Raw genomic sequence first — 20,147 nt, forward strand, 5'->3', positions numbered from 1 at the left:
TTTCATTCTTTCGTGGAATTAGGGTTATGTGACTATTGAAAATACTGGAATTTTATGGTGATTTTTTAAAGGATTCTTATCATAAAGCTGTGGGTGGAACTGACATCACCACGTGACCACGTTTAAACCAATCAGGTACCGGCATGGACGTGTAGACAGTCGCCAGATTATGGTGCGATAGAACTGGAGTGAGGTGGCAACTGGCAGGGGCAGACTCTGCAACAAGGAGAAGTGACTCTTTAGCTGTGTCAGTTTTGGCCAGGACCCAATTCCTGTGCTTCAGGAAGGTGCTACTGCCATTGACAAGGTAAATGTTTTCGCTCAGTTCTTTTCTTTTAAACGCCAACGTCAGTTAGCTTCTCTTATTACCGGTGAGCTAACGGCTGTCTGCACCAGTGTGAGGCTACAGCCGTTAGCCAGCCAGTCAGTCAAGGACTTCAGGATAGCGAGTGTGAGATGCTGTGAGGTTTGTCTGCAAAAAAACAAACAAAAAACAAACAAACAAAAAAAACAAATCAAACAAACAAACCAGAAAACTACAGTCGCTGTTATTCTGTCAGAGTTAGCTATAGCTAAGCTATAACTATTTGCTGTATTGTTTTTCTTAGCTGTGAAATAGCGTTATTGCGCAAAGCTGAAAGGATTTAACGTTAACGCTAGCTAACTGACCAACACTCGCCAGGAAAAAAGGCATAGCTCATATTAGTCACAGGCTAACTTGTCACCATCCGCAAACAGCTCTCCCTGCCTCCGCAAACTTGTCATTTCCTGTCTTGTCTCACTCTGTTCATCTTTTCATTGTATTACCTCTCCGAAAGTTGTTCCTTATTTACACACTGCGAGCCGCGCTAAAGTTATTGAACTTGCTTGGCTAGCTAGTTTAGGCTACACGCTGTGGGAGTGGGTGTGGTAGCTAGTACAGAAGCTTCATTCACTTGTGTTGGCCTGGCTCTCATGATGTTGTGCCGTGGTTTGCACGGGAAACGTGATGCTACAGCACTGCCTGGCTCATCAAACCGCAGCTGTGTCTGAAGCAGTGTGCCCCCCTCGCTGGCCCCGGTGATGCTGCTGCCTCCAAATCCCAGTTTCCTTCATCTCAGGAGCCTGTACATTGACACAAATTTCACGGCTTAATGGGTTCAAACAATGGACTGGACCCGTGGATTATGGCAGGCTAAATACTGGGACATCTGCCCCTGAGAGCATGACTGGGATAGCCTGCTAAGCTAAATCCTAGCCAAACTCCCCCCGGGTTAGATATCACAGTCATCTTGCAGACTGACTTTCTGTGCTGAAGTGCTGCAGCTGACTAGCTACCGCTTGCGTTTCAGATGTTTAAATAACCCCCATTAAAATGTTATCAGTTAGACAGTGGCAGAGGAGTTAGGGCGTAAGCTATCAAGGCTCACACCTTATCACCGTTTGTTTTGTCATGGCCTTTTCCACACACCTGCCTTAAAGATCTGTATCTGTAAACTGTAGAGCTGTAAACTGTAGGCAGTAGGCCAAAGAATACATGACCTTTAAATGCATAGGTGTATGTTTGTGTCAATTGAGTACTGAGCAACTGATAGATTTGCTGATCAGGTCTGACAGCATGCAACAGCGTGAATCCTGTTGTCTTTGCACAGGCTCATCTCTTTCCTCAGACACATGTATTGTTGTGAAATCCCTGAACATGTTAAATGGCAATGCTTGGTAGCTTTTTATTATTTGAGACTGTGTATTTTGATGGAGATCTACAGTAAAAGGAGAGTTTCTCGCCAGTCTTTGTTATCATATCTTGTTTTTGTTGCTGATAAAACTTATCTTTTAACATGCAAGTATGCCTCTAAATTTGGCCTGGGTGTGAATCAGTTATCTTTTTTGCTTGATTTGTCATGATCTTGATAGTAATGTATCAAAAACTGCTGTAGTTGGTGTTCATTTTTTAGTGACTGCACATAGGGCTGCTCATTGCAATTTCTCCAGGGTTGAAGGTGATAAACCAAAGATATTCAAAATACAGTAATTATACCACAGAAAAAGATGCTTTTTGGGAGCTGGAACCAGAAAATTATTGCCATTTTTGTTTTGGAAAACAACAATATTTACAGATGAATTTTCCCTTGATTGGCTAATCATTTCAGCTGTTGATGTATCTCTGCTTTTAATCCTTAATTGGGCTGCAATTTAGTCTTTTTTGGTTTTAGTTTTTTTCTCATATCCACAATGGAAACTGGACTAAAACCTGTGATTGACTGTTTAAATATTATTCTGCCTCTCAATTAAATCTTTAAAATGGTTAAAAGAAGAACAAAACACTTTGACTATTCACTACCTTCTCCTCTATTAATGTATGTAATGGTAGTTTTACATATCAGCAGTGAGATGACACCAATCTATAGTTCCACTGGTAAAAATGACCAGAACAATGCTAAGTAGAAACAAAATGATTTATTTTCACTGTGGATCCCAGGTTTCTAGTTTTGGAGCAAAGAGTAATTGAGCTGTCACATACAAGAACCTTAAAATTCAGAAGTAATACTGTTTAATCTGTGCTTTTCCGGTGGCTAGCTGGGTTAGCCTGAACAGAGAAATGATTCTTTCAGATTAATGAAGGCTTTTGTGTGCACTACTAAAAAAATGAGAAAAGAGCAACTATGATGAGTTGGTTTATTGTGCCCAAAGTATACTAGCTTATGCAGTTTATAAAACAAGCTCAATTTCAGCAGTTCTATGTTCTGATGCATAGAATCCTCCATAGATCTTGGAGCATAACTGTCTCTAGGTCTGTTTTTGATTTTGCGAGCTGCCTTCATTGCCAGTCCAGCATATTAAATAAATATGTAGCCATACAGTAGAGCACAGATTGTAGCAAAGGATTTGTCACTGTGAAAAACTGAAACACAGACGTGTTGCTGGTGAGGAACCGGAAAGCTTTAGAAGGCCAGTTGAATTCAATAAATATGTGATCCACTAGATTAAGGCTAGTGAATCTGACTTTGTAAAACATTACTGTGTGACTGTTATCACATAATCATAGCACATTTAATCAATCACTTGTACCCACTGTCCCACACAGCATGTGCCCAAAGTCTGGATCTATTTTCCAGGATTTCATACTTTTTAACAGGCATGCAACACCATGAAATAATGTAAACATACACTTTGAATCACATCATACTGTGCATATACATGTCCATCAGGGCTCGATGGTAGCCCCATCTTGGTTGAAAATCAGAATTGACTTGGCCTACAGTTTGTAGTCTCTCAAAATGTATCTATGCATTATAAACATGATGATGCAGTGACTGTGAAATTAACTGCTGTCCTCCATTTCCCAAAGGTCCTGTGATATCTGGCGTTGCCATGTCGGCGAAAGCCATCTCAGAGCAGACAGGAAAAGAGTTCTTGTATAAGTTCATCTGCACCTCAGCGGCCGTGCAAAACCGCTTCCGCTATGCCAGTGTCACCGCTGAGACTGACTGGGACCGTCTCACACAGGAGCATCCATGGCTGCTAACGGAGGTAAGGCTGCTGCGACCGACTCAATACAACCTCAAAAGCCTTCTGCTAGCCTGTCTTGGTCTAGGTTGTTTCCTCTGCTGACAAAGGAATATTGAAATCATGAGGCTAATTACATACTGCACGTCACTGAAACTCAGTGTACACGATTTGCTGCACATTATGTCATTACCATCACAGCAGCATGTGACTGTGTATTTAGATGCCTGATCTGTCTTCCACTTGCCTCCACTGTAGCGGCTGGTGGTCAAGCCAGATCAACTAATCAAGCGACGCGGGAAGCTCGGCCTGGTGGGCATTAACCTGGACCTGCAGGGTGTCCAAGAATGGCTCAAAGCCCGCCTCATGAGAGAGACCACTGTAAGTTGACTGTAATCTATCTGTTTTAGTGAGTGTTTAGACCAAAAGCAGGCCAGCATTACTTTTGAGACAATTAGATGTGATCCAGGAAGTTCAGCTAGAGTAATAGTAAAACTATGAGGAAGGATTTCACTTCTCTGGAAAGTCATTGTTTGTTGTCGGCATGTAAACCAATAGAAATATGCTGTTGACGTTACAAGGTAACCTACCAGGAATATGGACTTGCAGTCTGCCAAAAGTTGGTTCAACTTTTTGATGAACAATTCTGCAATTTTTTTTGCCTGCTATTTTTATCTCACCACTGTGTCAGTGGAATGGGGTGATCCCATTTGATTAAATGGGCTCCATTTTTTTTCATTAATGCTAGTCTGAACGCAGTCTTTACTCGTCACTTAGTTGTCTTGTCATCCAGACAAAAAGCAGCCAGTCTTTTAATGAAGGACTAGCAATTCTGTCTGTATCCCTATTCAAAATAACATAATTTCATTTGCACAGTATCTGCTCTAATAAATATCCAGTACTTATTCTGTCAGTGTACCAGCTCGCCAATAGCTTTATTTTCTTTAGTGTTGCTTTATTCTTGGATTGATCAATAGTTAGAGCTGTATTAACCACATGGTCCCGGCTTCTCAATGGGATTTTTCTGACTAATTATGTTGTAAAGCATGATGACAATGCAGCCTCAAAGTCTGACCCAGGTAGCATATAACATGACTGCCACATCGTGTTTTGTATGGCATCTGAAGTGAATGTAAGCTACAGTTCCTTGTCTCTAAGTGCCAGCATATGGACCTGTCATGCCAACGCCAGAGGCCACGGGCTTATGTTTAGATTTGCCAGGTCAGAGGTTATGTAATGCTGTGGAGGAGGGTGGTCTATTCTGGTCCAACATATGTATATACAGGCTTGTGACAAAGGAAAAAACAACAAAGTGTCTTAGTAAGGTGTTTAGCCACCATGTGCTGCCAGAGCAGCTTAATTGCACCTTGGCATTGATTGTACAACTCTCTTGAATTCTACTGGAGTAATGAACACCGTTTTTCCAAAACATATTCCCTTAGTTGGTGTTTTGAGAACTGTGGTGGGGACCGCTGTCTAATGCATCAGTCCAAAATCTCCCACAGGTGTTCAGTTGGGTTGAGATCTGGTGACTGCCAAGGCCATAGATTAAGGTTGCACATCATTTTGTACTCATACTACTCATTTATACTTTAGTAACCCCTCATGCCATCAGGATAGGCGCATTGTCTTTGTGGAGGGCACCATTCCAATCATGGTAGAAATCAGTCATCATCACTGGATGAAGACCTTTGTATTGACTTGCAGTGACCCTTCCCTCTAAGGGGACAAGTTGACCCAAATCATGCCAGCAAAATAACCCCCCCCACGGCATAAGAGAGCCATCTGAGCAGTCTTTGTGACTGACAACAGGAGTGCTGTCCATGCCCCAACAATGAACCCTCTTTCAAAGTCACTTAGATCTTTTCCACCTGCCATCTTGATTCAAAATAAACTGGGCCTGCTCAGCATTTTGATACATGCCACAGAGCATGATGGGATGTAAATTGCTTAATTGCACCATACACTACTAAACACAGCACCTGTGTGGAAGCGTATGCATTTGTTGTGTTTCTCTACTCATTCAGGTTTTTCCTGTAATTTGTCACTGGTCTATACATGCTGTGCTGCACTTCAAACAGACTGTCGCTATAATTCCATTATATATGAAAGGGAATTTACACACCAGCCATGTAGTTGTTTGGTATGTATCATATGCCATTTTGTGTGCTTTCCTCTTCAGAAAAAAATGGTATGTGCACATATAAAACTCATAAACAAAACAGGGTGTGTAAAGATAACAAGGCATAGTAATTTGGGAGCAGCATGTGTGCAGGCTCCAGTCACTTACATGGTGCTTACAAAATCAAACAAAATTTCTTATAAGAAAATGTGTTAGTGCTGCCTAGTTTAAGGGGGAAAAAAAATAATTACCCTAGTGTCATTTCCTTCCAAAACTAAAAGTAAGTTAGACTAACATTCTTGAATTCCTGAATAGGTGGGGAAGGCAAAGGGTGTGCTGAAGAACTTCCTCATTGAGCCTTTTGTTCCTCACACACAGGTAATGTATGCCAGTTTTTTGTGTTTTGTCATTCCGTGTCCTAGTTGTCATGTTTGAAAGCCAGGTCAAGTTTGTTTGTGTAGCCTTTAATCATCAATACTGTCTCAAAGAGCTTCATAGACCCACGCTAACCAAGAAAGCTACTTATTATCCCACTCAGCAGGACAGTGAACATCCAGGGCCAGGATGCAAAGGTTACTTTGCGTGTTTTGTATTTAGGTCAGTGTGCATGTGATTAGTTGGCTGATTTCTTCAGTTTTGGGAAGGTCAGTTTGGTTAAAATAGGGAACTGCAGGTTTCTCAAGACTGTTGCCGAAAGAGCTTGGCAGCCTTTTGTAAATAAGTGGGAATGCATGCTGCTGTTTGCAAACTAAATAAGTGAAAATGTATTTGTGTATCCTTGTATTGGTCCTCTACTGGCCCACCAAGGAGGAGGAGTTTTATGTGTGTATCTATGCCACACGTGAGGGCGACCATGTACTTTTCCACCATGAGGGAGGAGTGGAGGTGGGTGACGTGGACGCCAAGGCCCAGAGGCTGATGGTTGCAGTGGATGAAAAGCTGAGTGAGGACCAAGTCACAGAGCAGCTCCTCACGCATGTTCCTGATGACAAGAAAGAGTATGGGCACATCCTTTATTCATTTTTATCCATTCTGAAAGGTATACAGTAGTTACACAAACATAGTGAAAATAAGACATAAAAACGTCTTTTATGTACATGTTTTAATACAATATAATACCAGGGATTTCATCTTGTATCCATTTGGTAGGGGGCAGGAATTGAAGGCCACCTTGTAATGTGATACAATAGCAGTTTGCAATTTCAGTCTGATATATGTTGCAATTTTGTGTTTATTGTATACTTGCTGCAATATTCTGTATCCAGCTGCTCCCAAGCACTCTGCTGACTCAACTACACATCAGAAAGCCTTTGATCACAGCTGCTCCCCCTCACGTGTTTAGCCAGTTATTGCAACAAATGCAGTATAGTGACAACCAGCCATGTCTCATGTCATGGCATATAGTTGTTGTCCCACCTAACACTGTCAGTAGAAACCTAGGTGTGGTGGATTTAATATTTTACTATTTGTCCTTATATTTTTCTGCCCATGAATCAAAGAAGGTGTCTGTCTTCAGTGTAGTTTGAGTCATTTGTTATTGTGTGACCTTGAGCTGTATGTTTTAGATTATTGGCCCCTCCTTTTCCAAATGCCATCCCCAGTGTTTCGAGAACATTCTGAGCTTTTATGCAGCATAACTTTTCTGTTTAGGACTTTTTTCTCAGAAGCTCAGAGTTTTTTTAATGTATTATTGATGGAAAGCATTGGTCTGCACTCATTAGTAGTATAGTAAGACTTATTTGTGTCCACTTTTGTGTGGTGATTTTAATTGACTGTTTTTTTGTTTTCTTCCTTCTTGTAGAGTCCTGGCCAGTTTTATAGTGGGCCTCTTCAACTTGTATGAGGACCTCTACTTCACCTACCTTGAGATCAACCCTCTGGGTATGTTTTTCTTAACATGCCTCTCAACTGTGCATATTTATATTCATTTCTGCTGTAGTCCTCACAGAAGCGAGATCAAGCATTTTTCTTCCGTTTGGAAAGATGGAAACAGTTTTACAGATACAACAGCTCTATTTGTCCATCTACAGTTCAAGAGAATGAATCAAGTACTTTGAGATTCATTATTAATTTATGGGAACAAGTTACTAGTTTATGCACATCAATGGGCAGATCTACCACTGATGCTCCTCTATGGCATCTTTATTTGAGGAAAACATGACTTTTTTAAATTTTCTTTACCAGTCATCACCCAAGACGGGGTGTACGTCCTCGACATGGCAGCCAAGATTGATGCCACAGCAGATTACATCTGTAAGGCTAAATGGGGTGATGTGGACTTTCCACCACCCTTTGGCAGAGAAGCATACCCAGAGGTAAGACCCGAAGGACAATAAAGCTGGTTACATGATAAAGTGTGTGTGTATTAAGATCGATTGGGTTATAATTCTGCTGTGTGTTTAAGTAAATGGATCTTTTTCAAGTGCTGTGTTTTGTGGGAGTAGCTCTTTTGTATGCACACCTAATACTTTTTTAAATATTCACAGTAATTTCATGTTCAGGTATTAAAAAAAAGTGTCTCTGAGAACAAATATAATACTAAATGTAGTCACAGCTCATCCTCAGATGGCACCTTAAACTTCAATTTACTTACACATTAGTCAGACATTAAGTGCACAAATAGCTTGAGTCTCAGTTTATGCCTCCAATCTTGACCTTGTGCTCTCATCGACCAGAATTTATTTTCGCTAAATGATTTGTCATTTAGGAAGCATACATAGCTGATCTGGATGCAAAGAGTGGTGCCAGTTTGAAGCTGACCCTGCTGAACCCTCGTGGCAGGATCTGGACCATGGTGGCTGGAGGAGGGGCTTCAGTAGTCTACAGGTTTGTTTAAAACAGTTTATTTCGAGCCTCTTTAGCAACTAGAATCAGGACATAGTACTTGACTGTCCATCTTCCCTCTCCTACAGTGACACCATCTGTGACCTGGGTGGGGTGGATGAGCTGGCCAACTATGGCGAGTACTCTGGTGCACCAAGTGAACAGCAAACCTACGACTATGCTAAAACCATCCTCTCTCTCATGACACGGGAGAAACATCCTCAAGGTGTGTGCAGCCAACACTTCATTAGGGCATGTTTCCTCAAACAGGGTCAAAAAAGTAGGCCAAAGGTGAAAGTGGGTGGAGGGAGTTACCAGTCACACTTAAGCATAGAAATCCCTGTTGGATCATTCTTCTGCAATGTGAGCTGTTTGCTCTCCTGTAGTGTGGCGCAAGAGCTCTGTTCACTGTGTGTTGCCAGCAATAGACTTCATGTCTGTCACCAGACTATGTAACTGGGGTGTCAAATTTCCGTCCTGAACATGTTCCTAACATATCGCCCCCTCTCTGTCTCCTACAGGGAAAGTGCTGATTATCGGAGGAAGTATCGCCAATTTCACAAATGTAGCAGCCACATTCAAGGTGAAACACATGAATGCATGAAACACAACATGAAAAGTAAACTACGCCTATGCTAACACTCAACTGATAATCTTTCCTAAGAGGAAAAACCAGCTCCAACACAATATGTTGGTTGAGACACTCGGTATGAAGCTTAACATCAGATCTAGGTTAATACCGCGGCTGTCTGTATAGTATATATTTATGCCCAAGAGGCATTTTAGACAATGTCAACTGTAAGAGTATACTTTTGATTTTGGATCAGTTTGGTTTGCCCTCCTGCTTCAAGTCAAATTTTCGTGTCACAAGAGGACACAAACTCAGCTGCCCACTGTAGCTTTGCTACTGCACCTTTCCTGTGTCCCTGAGCCACAGATATTTTAGAAGAATCCAAGGTCTGTGATCCAGATGGCTGACCTGCCTGTCTCTCTCCTCAGGGCATTGTCAGGGCCATCAAAGACTACCAAGGTCCTCTGAAGGAGCACGAGGTCACCATCTTTGTTCGACGTGGTGGGCCCAACTACCAGGAGGGGCTGAGGGTGATGGGGGAAGTAGGTGAGTGAGATGAAGCTGAGGATCATAGGGAAGAGAACAAAGGAATTCAATTATGTTATGTTAAAGAAGTCGACTACGTTATAATAGAATAACATAGAGTATGTAATTTGTTATTTTGGTTCAAACTAATTTTAAGATTATATTGTTGGACTACATATGATTGGAAAGAGGGATAATGATGTAGTTGAATGTGCGTGCACAGGTGATATGAGAGCATGAATGCCAGTTATTATTTTTTTCATATAAACTTTGTGAAATTTAGTTGTTTAAGTGTATTTCTCTATCTGCAGGGAAGACCACAGGTATTCCTATCCATGTGTTTGGCACTGAGACCCACATGACAGCCATTGTTGGAATGGCTCTGGGCCACCGGCCAATCCCTAACCAGCCCCCGATGGACGCACATACCGCCAACTTCCTTCTCAATGCGAGCAACAGTGCAATGGTATTTTCATTAAGTAACACACTGAGGAAAACTAGGATGGTCTGCAGGTCTTTTTCTTCTCCTGTAAAGACATTATTACACTCTATTGTTTAAGAGCATTCAGTGACTTCTGATACAGTTCAGTCCCGCTTGTTCAAACATTATTTAAGCTTTGACTGAAATAGCTTTATATAGTTTTCATGCATTGTGTGTGCTCTTTAGCCTCTGTAGATGTTAGCTGTCGGCCTCCATGGCAGCTGGATATTACTTGGTGCAGAATGTCATGGCCATATATCACAGTTTCCTCGAAAAATGCATACGATTTTAACTTTTTAATTTTTTAACTTAAAAAAACCCCACACCCCATGATAGCAGATTTAATCATTTGTACTCTATATGGCAACAATCTTGCTAAAGACAAAATATATACAACTGCTTATTGTTACTGCAGTACCTCATAATGCCCATGAGCAATTTTAAAATAATGTTCTTCTCTAAAATATGTACCTGTCAATGCTACGTTGAGTGGTGATGAGCTCATACCTGGTGTGTTCATACTAAAAATGGAAAAATACTTGTGAAATATTGCTGTAAGAGGGATTTTTTTGTCCCGTGTTATCATTTCTGCTTCTCCTTCTGTAAGGCTTTTAATATTCAATAATTTATGTCTATTTTCTGAACCAGACTCCGGCTACAACAAGGACTGCTTCATTCTCTGAACCGAGGACTTCTAATGATGTCACCCCGGCCAAAAAGTCTAAAGCGGGTCTTCCAGCAGGTAGCTAACACAGTGGCACTCACCTCTCCACTGCTTCTTATCAGCAAGACTCCATTTGTACTCATACACTTCTGCTTTTTCTTTGCTCCTTACGTCCTGTATTTGCCCCCTCCCTCCCTGCAAATGCCATCAATGCTATTCTGCATTTTAATTTTCTGTCAATTTCTCCCTCCTCTTCCTCTTCTTGTTTTGCTGCACAAACTGTCCACTCACCTTCATCTTTTTCATGCTTGTTTCTCTAAGACTGTCTTCATTCTATACTGTGGCCTCTGAAGAATGTGGTCACAGGCCATCAGGAAGGTAAGTGATAGGTGTGCCATGTCCACACTGCGCTCGGCTGCCTACACTGGTTTGCCCCTTTTTTTCCTACCTCTCACCTTCCTCATCTTGATAGGAAGTGTGTCTGTGTGTGACACCTACATGTTTACATCACCTCTGCGCCTCAGTAGCCCAGTGGGTGCATTATATTATTATTTTTGTTTTGTTTTTTAGAACAAGTCATCCTTGGAATAATTAAAAACTGTAAAGAATTGTAGGCAATCCACAAATTAAGCATATCTTCAGTTTTCTGATGCTAAGATGAGCTGTCCTCATTAGACTTAGTTATGTGCTGTTGTGTAGGGATAGTTGTGACTGTAGTGTTATAGGTCAAATGTTCAGCACAGGCTATTTTGAAATGAGACAGTGATTGTGGCTAGACTGTACTTTTTAGATTGCTTTTCACTGCAGCACAGAAAAGGCATGCTCTGTAGCAGCTTAGCTTTGCATGGTCTTTCCTCTGGCGTGCTATTTATGGAGCTTTTTCAGAGATGCCACGCAGCTGACCAAATGCACTGAAGTCTGTTCAATGAATAAGATATAGATGCACTCATTCTTTTCTCCTTTTTTTGTGCTCATTTTGTCGTATTTTGTGTTCCCGTCCTGTGGGGATCACAGAAGCGAAAGCCTCATCAGGCTGCAGCGGAGGTATGGAAGGGTGTGAAAAAACCTGTCTTCCTGCCCTTTCCGCCCTCTGTCCACTTCCCCCTGCCTTCCCATCTTGCCTTCCTAGTCTGTCCCTCTTTTTGGCATTGTTCTGATGGGTTACTCTCCTTTATGGGTGCTGTTTTGCATCTTTGAACATACATTTGTTGAACAAGCATTTCCATCCAAATTGACATTGTTCACCAATGTGGAATTTGTGTCGTATATAATATATAGTAAGTGATGTGATAGACAATACTTTAATGCTATTATTAGAATTTAACTGTTGGAGTACCTCAAAACAACACCATGACCCACCACCGCTTCATTTCAACATTTGTGCTGCCAAGACTATGGATTCATCTTAAAATCTGGGTATCTGCAGGTCCTCAACAGTTTTTAGAAACATTGCACTCAGTTACCTCAAAGAAAGCCTTCATAGGTATTAAAAATTCTTAAACTTAATTTACCAAAGTCTTAAATGTTCTGTCCTGCCTGCAGTAATGTTATGTTTTTGGATCTGATTGTGGGCTGTCTGGAGACGTTATACTGTACAGCCATGAACTAAAAGTGGGATTGTTGCGACAGTGGATTAAACGCAGGAGGCTGTTCAGTCCCATTTTCAGTCTGCCCCATCAGACCTGTAGTGAACACTGCCACTACTGCTAGCTTCAGTAGCTAGGAAGCGCATCAGCTCATAATGGGGAGATGTCAATTTTTGCAAAAGCTGGCAATTCCAGGTCACATCAATTTAATTAATTAAATTAAAACTGCTGGAAAATGTGATATAACAAATAGTTCAAGGCTCCTTTTACTTTTTAAACTTTCATAATTTGCCCACTATGATCATCACACAGCTGTTAAATTGCACTCTCTGCCTAAATTCTTAAATTTAGCTTTGAGAATCCTGTAAAAACCATGTAAAACATAACTCCTCACTCTACAGCCGTCTGTGTTAAAGAAGCAGTGATAGTACTGGACAGTTGATAGCTCTGTACGCAGCTTCATTTGGATCAGATAACATCACAAGATAGTGAGCCTGGACAGAGAGGACAGACATGGGATGACTGGAACAAATGTGTGGCAAGATGGTGATTAACTTAACTGCAAAATCCCTGAAACCACATAGTAGACTAACATGACCCTCTGCGTTTAAAACAGAACACTTGACCCTCTTCAGATCTGTTGCAGAATAATGTGTTTTCTTACTCTTTGTCCCAGCTCAGTCTGCCCATTGTTTTTTTTCTTGCCCTACTGCTGGCTTGCTGTGGTATGTGGACTTTGCCTTGATATGTATTAATTAGATTACTAGTGGAGATCTGTGTCATCAGCACTGATTTGGTATTTCCATTTGGCTTACAGCAGCTTTACAAACATACAGTAGAAAACATTTTTTGTATTTCAGTTATGTTTGGTCAGGCAAAACACCAAGAATGTTTTGTCAGATGAGTTCCTAAGTAAGTATAAATAAGTAAATAATAGATAAATAAGAATTTCAAATAAATAAGTGCCAGTCATCTACCTGTGGCAATAAAACAGCACAGGCCTTGTGCAGAACAGAGCCGTTAGTAACAGGAGAATGGAAAGTGTTTTTAAAACTAACTTCTTGACCACAACCACAAACTTCTACCTCAAACACTGGTGCTGTCTTAATTTTAACTATCTGAGACCCCAAGTTAATCTTTTGACCTGGAGGTGGATAAAATAATGGACTGTCAGAGGAACTTGGCTGCACTTATTAATATTAGTTGCATTAAGTTAAATGAAACAGCAGTATTTGTCAGCTAAAAACAAATGTATGGCATCTGAACTACAATGCATCTGTGAGAAAAAAGTATGTTATGGGGGGTTAACACTTTATATTAAGGTTATACATAATCACCATCAAGCAACTGTTTATTAGCATGCATATTAGTAGCACATTGACTCTTTATTAGTCATTATAAAGTACTTATTAAAGACTTTTTCTGCATGACCATATTCAGTAAGTACTAGGCCATTAACTTTAAGTTTTCCTCAGTAACTTTCTAATTGCTGCATATTGATAGTAAGGAAGTTGTTGTACATCAGTTAAAATCTTAATAATCTATCCCTGACCCTCAATAACCAGAATAAGGCATTAATAAGTGTTTAGCATGACTAATAAAGAGCCAGTTTCAGACTCATATGCATGCTAATAAGTAACTAGGTGAATATGTGTCTTTATATATAAAGTGTGACCAAAGAGGGAAAGTGTGTGAAAACTGAAAAAAATATGTCAAATGCCAGTAAGCTGCATCAACAAAGAGAAACATGTCCTGCCTTTTGTGTTTACAGTCAGGATTTTGTAACTACAAACTCTTTATGAACATGAAGAGTTATTTTCTCTACCTCCTGTATCGCTGTCCTCAGAGTGAGGTCTCTGTGCACTCTGCTCGTTACATCCACATCCCTGCTGCTGTCCTGAGCCTGATCCTTACCCCCCTTTCACCCTGTGAATATTTTTATTTCAGCTGACTCTCTCTCTCTCTGCCTCCCTGCCTTCTCGTTCCTTCAGCCAAAGCCACCACGCTCTTCAGAAAACAAACAAAGGCCATAGTCTGGGGCATGCAGACACGTGCCGTGCAAGGCATGCTGGACTTTGACTACGTATGCTCCCGGGACGAACCCTCAGTGGCAGCTATGGTCTACCCCTTCACGTAGGTTCACCAAGATTAAATTACAAACTTGATACTCTACTGATTAAGGACATAACTCTGGTGAAGTTAAATAAAGTTTTACTATATTTGAATCATTTTACTCCTAATTTTCTGTGTTGCCCAGTGGAGATCACAAGCAGAAATTCTACTGGGGCCACAAGGAAATCCTGCTGCCGGTCTATAAGAACATGGCCGACGCCATGAAGAAGCACCCCGAGGTGGACGTCCTGATCAGCTTTGCTTCACTGCGCTCAGCATTCGACAGCACGATGGAGGTCATGCAGTACCCACAGGTACAAAAGACATGCTGTAAAATTCTGCTTCCATATGAGCCTGTACGTCGAATGCATAAACATGTGCGATTCAGCCAGACATTGCAGGTCTCTTATCCATTTGCGCTTTCAGATCCACACTATCGCCATCATAGCTGAGGGCATCCCTGAGGCTCAGACAAGGAGGATGATCAAGATGGCTGATGAGAAAGGCGTCACTATCATCGGCCCCGCTACAGTATGTAGCCATATCACACCAACAGGGATATGTGTCTAGATATGCTTAATCCTCAAAGTGTGTAAGCAGAAATATTAGCCCAATTTTCTGTCTCCTAGGTTGGAGGCATCAAGCCCGGCTGTTTTAAGATTGGAAACACAGGTGGCATGCTGGACAACATCCTGGCTTCAAAACTTTACCGTCCTGGCAGCGTGGCATACGTGTCGCGCTCCGGGGGCATGTCCAACGAGTTGAACAACATCATCTCCCGCACCACAGACGGCGTCTATGAAGGTGTGGCCATCGGAGGAGACAGGTACATTTGCTTGCAAATGATTTGCTGAATAGTGAGGGACAATTGTACAGTTGAAGCCTGTTGTTGTTGTTGTTGTTTTTTTTTTACATCATTTATCCCAGCTCCACAGAAACATAGTCTGAAGGAATTTTGAAGTCCTTGTGTTTTGGTCCTGTTTGTCCAGATACCCAGGCTCCACCTTCATGGACCACGTCCTTCGTTACCAGGACACTCCAGGGATCAAGATGATAGTGGTGCTGGGAGAGGTGGAGTAACCCTGCAAATGTTTATAGTTTCAGATTTACATTGACGTAATATTTGCATGAACTTACTTTAATTTTAAGCATTTTTTATATGTTTATGTGTAGTTTAACATCTCTTTCACTCTAATAACCCAGATTGGAGGCACAGAGGAGTACAAGATCTGCCAAGGCATCACAGAAGGCAGGATAACCAAACCCGTGGTGTGCTGGTGTATCGGAACTTGTGCCACCATGTTCGCTTCAGAGGTTTGGCGGCTGTGTTTAAATAACTTGCTTTGGATTTTGTTGAATGCTGAGTTCTTGAACTCAACCTGTGTAACACTGTCATCTTCAGGTTCAGTTTGGCCACGCAGGGGCTTGTGCCAACCAGGCTTCAGAAACAGCAGTAGCTAAGAACCAGGCCCTGAGAGACGCTGGAGCTTATGTACCAAAGAGCTTTGATGAGCTAGGAAATGTCATCAAGTGAGAAATTCATCACACGCTCATACCAGAGTTTGTCACTGAAATGTTACTGTGGTTTTCCACTGACATTGTGTGTGTATGATGGAACAGGACAGTTTATGATGAACTGGTGACCAATGGTACCATCGTTCCAGCCCAGGAGGTGCCCCCCCCAACAGTACCTATGGATTACTCTTGGGCCAGGGTAAGAAGCTCGATCATTACTCCTTGATAAACCCAAAACATGCTTTTTATTTTCTTCACAGCATCTGTCTTTACCACTGAAGAATGTAATAGTCACTGAATCTTGCAGAGGAACAATTTAGAGCTCATATTTTCAGTTTCTGTTATGGAAAAAAAAATATGGAAGTTAATTAGTTTATTTCAATTATTAAAAACTAGCTAGCTGGATATTGGATTTTAAAGCCAGTAACTAACTATAGTAGCCTTTTTTTGTTTTGTTTTGTCTGTAAGGATAGACACATGATTTGCTGTTGTTTATTAAATAATTGTGACCTTCATCTGTAGTGAGCAGGGACGCTTAACATTTGGAAAAACAACTTGTCAGTGCTCTCTGGTGAACAAAATATGTAATGGCACCACTATTACCTCCAACATATCAGTGGCATATCTATACTATAATTTCTTGTTTCGTATCAGCTGGCATATATACCAATCTCTGCTTCACACCATGCAAACATTTTAACGCTGTGTTTATTACCTGTGCATTAAATCTTATACTGGACTTGTTCCAGGAGTTGGGCCTGATCCGTAAGCCAGCCTCATTCATGACGAGCATCTGTGACGAGCGAGGTCAGGAGCTAATCTACGCTGGCATGCCCATCACTGAGGTCTTTAAAGAGGAGATGGGTTTAGGAGGAGTGCTGGGCTTGCTTTGGTTCCAGCGCAGGTTGGTATGACGACCGGACGACAACTTGTGTTAATCAGAGAGAAGAAGTCGGATTGACTTTTTAATAAATATATTTTCAGTGGAATAAGATGTGTGTTTGTGTAGGTTGCCACGCTATGCCTGCCAGTTCATTGAGATGTGCCTGATGGTGACTGCTGATCATGGGCCTGCCGTCTCTGGTGCACACAACACCATCGTCTGTGCTCGAGCTGGCAAGGACCTTATCTCAAGCCTCACCTCTGGCCTGCTTACCATCGTCAGTACTGCTCACACACAAACACGTACACTGTGCCACTATCTTTAACCTCCAAAAATGACCTTCTCTTGTCTTTGTCCACCTACATGGGCATGTTGTTTACTAAAAAATTATTTATTCATAAATGGCAGGGGGATCGTTTTGGAGGTGCTCTGGACGCAGCTGCAAAGCAGTTCAGCAAGGCGTTCGACAGTGGCATGCTGCCCATGGAGTTTGTCAACAAGATGAAGAAGGACGGCAAGCTGATAATGGGCATCGGCCACAGGGTTAAATCAGTAGGCAGCGTTTTCCCACTACCTCAAGTTACATGATCAAGAATTGTTAAGATTATACATCTGAATAATTCTTCTTTATTAGAATTAGAATAAATTAATACATCACAGTTTCAGTTAAGAGCTTCTTGTGATTTATTCATTGAAACAGGACACAAAGCTGTAACGTAAAACACAGTCTATCTCTGTTTTCAGATCAACAACCCAGACATGCGCGTGCAGATTCTGATGGACTTTGTTAAGCAGCATTTCCCCTCCACCCAGCTACTCGACTATGCCCTAGACGTAGAGAAGATCACCACCTCCAAGGTACTTGTGAGCAAGACTGAAGCAAAACACAGGAAGACCTCAGTAAAGTCAAATTGTCAATCAGTTGTCACATTTTACTCTCAAACCCACAACATGGTGCAGAACCTTTCCTCATCTTTATGTTAAATTGGGAAGAGGTTGGCCGGCTCTCTGATATTCCTCTGGCATTTAGATAAATTGATTTCTCTTTCTTATTCACAGAAACCCAACCTGATCCTCAATGTAGACGGTTTTATTGGTGTTGCCTTTGTGGACCTGCTCAGGACATGTGGTGGCTTCACACGGTAAGAACATCAATCTGCTATGCCACAGAGAGACTGGCAAGGTGCAAATATATATAAAATGGTTTAGAAAACTATAATGTATTTTTAAGCAAATATGAAGACATTTGTCAACAACTATAACTTTTTTTCAGGCATATTTTCTGTCACTATAAATGTGTTTTTGCAATACTGTAAATTAAGAATTAAGAATATGTATTATTCGTAGATCAGATGCCAAAAGCCTATTGTCTGTACTGTTGCTTTCTGTGTTGATGGCACAATATCCAGTATTGTTCCTCACATGAATGTTGAACTGGTTCCAGAGATGAGGCTGACGAGTTTGTGGAGATTGGTGCACTAAATGGGATCTTTGTCCTTGGCCGTAGTATGGGCTTTATTGGTGAGTCCCATTCAGACAGAGACATGACACTAACTCTCAAAGAATGAAAACAAGACGTCTGACTCGTGTGTGTGTGTGTGTGTATTATATTAGGACATTACCTGGACCAGAAGAGGCTGAAACAGGGTCTGTACCGCCACCCCTGGGATGACATCTCCTATGTTCTCCCTGAACATATGTCCATGTAATCCCCACAATGGGACGCACTTCCAGATGTGACTGTGCTAATGGGTTAGGCAGCGTTACACATCTCCCTTAACATCTATATGTACTGTCCAGTTATAACAACAGCTGCCTTGGAAAAATTGGGTGGATGATCCTGGAAAGTGGGAGTACTGTCTGAGGGATCTGGGTAGAAGCTTTCGATCTAGTTTTTACAGCAAAAAGGGGAAGTATATTTTCAGATTTTGTTTTCTGCAAAGTATTTAGTCTGAGATGTAATTTATTCAGTTTTAAACGAAGAGCCAAACCAATGCACGCTGCAGCAGTTGCAGGAGCACAAAATCAGTTGGTACTTCAAAAAAACAAACAAAAAAAAAGCAAAGAAACCTGTTTTGCATATTTGGTACGAGGGCAGAATTCAAAGCACATGTCAATCCTGACTCCTGCATTACAGAGTCTGATTAGTTCATCTGCAGTAAAAGCTGCTGATGTGAAATGTTTTCAAGCTCAGCAATACAGAAACATTTTTTTTCTTTTTTTTACAACAACTAACAAAAAATAATTGATTTGTTTTAATCATCATTTGCCTGTTGTAGGCATGTATGCTTTCTGGCTTTCTGAGTCCTGCACTTTAGTTTAATCACTAGCGAATCTAGATCTAATGTCTGTTTTGAATTCCTTGTCCAAGTTTCACTCCCACTGAGATCTCTCGTCACAAGAGAAACCAAAGTTATTTTTAGGAGTCTGTTAAAAGTTTAAAAAAAGAGAGAGAGAAAAAAACAAGGTCCTGTGGTTGATATTACAGAGCTTATCCAGATCATGTGTTTGGAAAACAAGTCATCGTTATAGGATAAAGGAATTAAACACATGATGATTTACGTGTCACTCCACCATTGCCTTTCCTAGAGCGAGCCTGTTTACAACCCAGGTCGTAAACCAGTGGTTGAAACTCATCAGCTACTGTAAAGTTAGATGCAGTTTTGAGGTGTTCAGGTCTTTCTCACGAAGTACAAATTGACCTGCTCCTGTTGCTACTTTGAATAACTGTTAGACAACAGGAAGGTGTAGAGGCACGAAAAGGAGACAGACAAAATGCTTCATGAATGAGCCCTGTGAGTCCTTGAGAGCTTCTTCTGGTGAGGGACCATGAAAGCAGTTTTCTTTACTTGGGGAAAATTACGACACATAATATGGGACGTCTACTCTGTCACTGAATGCTCCATCTTTCACTTAAGACTTGACACAAACTCGAGACGCATTGTAATGACCCACTGTACGACCTGCTGTGTTTGATCTTTGTTTTTATTTTTATTTAACTGTGGAAAAAATGCTTTGTTTTTGTAATATGCTGTCATATAGTATAATAATAAAGAACTTCTTGTTTTACTTTTCATTTTGGCTGAAGTGAATAATATTAAAATAAGTTGTAGGTCATGTAACACTCATGACAAATGGTAACGAGGTGTGATCTGTGAGCAGAGTCATCATCCAGGTCAAATGCACACAGGGAAAATCTTAATTTAAGAGTAGAAATGGACATACTGTACATTGGAGTTCGCTTAAAATGAAAATATAGTTTAGTTTAAAATATGACTTATTTAAAGTATAGTTTTCTCCCTGTATTTATGGATGTGTTGAGCATAAATACTAACTCTGGCAACTTTCATGCGAAAGAAAAGAAAAGCCACTGTTTTAA

The 20,147-nt window shown here is 41.0% G+C and overlaps 1 protein-coding gene across 2 annotated transcripts; it reads left to right on the top strand.

The window, feature by feature from the left end:
- The first annotated feature begins 171 nt into the window (after positions 1-171).
- aclyb (ATP citrate lyase b) lies at positions 172-19,844 on the top strand. Of its 2 annotated transcripts, XM_041962929.1 has the most exons (29): positions 172-307; positions 3,329-3,510; positions 3,745-3,867; positions 5,924-5,986; positions 6,416-6,606; positions 7,410-7,489; positions 7,793-7,923; positions 8,316-8,434; positions 8,521-8,657; positions 8,953-9,014; positions 9,431-9,548; positions 9,839-9,993; positions 10,657-10,750; positions 11,687-11,716; positions 14,250-14,391; positions 14,516-14,684; positions 14,797-14,901; positions 15,000-15,196; positions 15,360-15,441; positions 15,574-15,684; positions 15,773-15,900; positions 15,991-16,084; positions 16,635-16,789; positions 16,895-17,045; positions 17,177-17,320; positions 17,513-17,626; positions 17,828-17,910; positions 18,213-18,289; positions 18,383-19,844. In XM_041962929.1, the coding sequence occupies exons 2-29, from the start codon at positions 3,352-3,354 to the stop codon at positions 18,475-18,477; spliced, it is 3,309 nt and encodes a 1,102-aa protein (XP_041818863.1). In that variant the 5' UTR covers positions 172-307; positions 3,329-3,351; the 3' UTR covers positions 18,478-19,844. The 2 variants fall into 2 exon arrangements, with proteins under 2 accessions (XP_041818863.1, XP_041818864.1); XM_041962930.1 differs by lacking the exon at positions 11,687-11,716.
- Positions 19,845-20,147: the final 303 nt, after the last annotated feature.

This window comes from Chelmon rostratus, chromosome 21 (genome assembly GCF_017976325.1).
Source record: "Chelmon rostratus isolate fCheRos1 chromosome 21, fCheRos1.pri, whole genome shotgun sequence".
Lineage (NCBI taxonomy): Eukaryota > Metazoa > Chordata > Actinopteri > Chaetodontiformes > Chaetodontidae > Chelmon > Chelmon rostratus.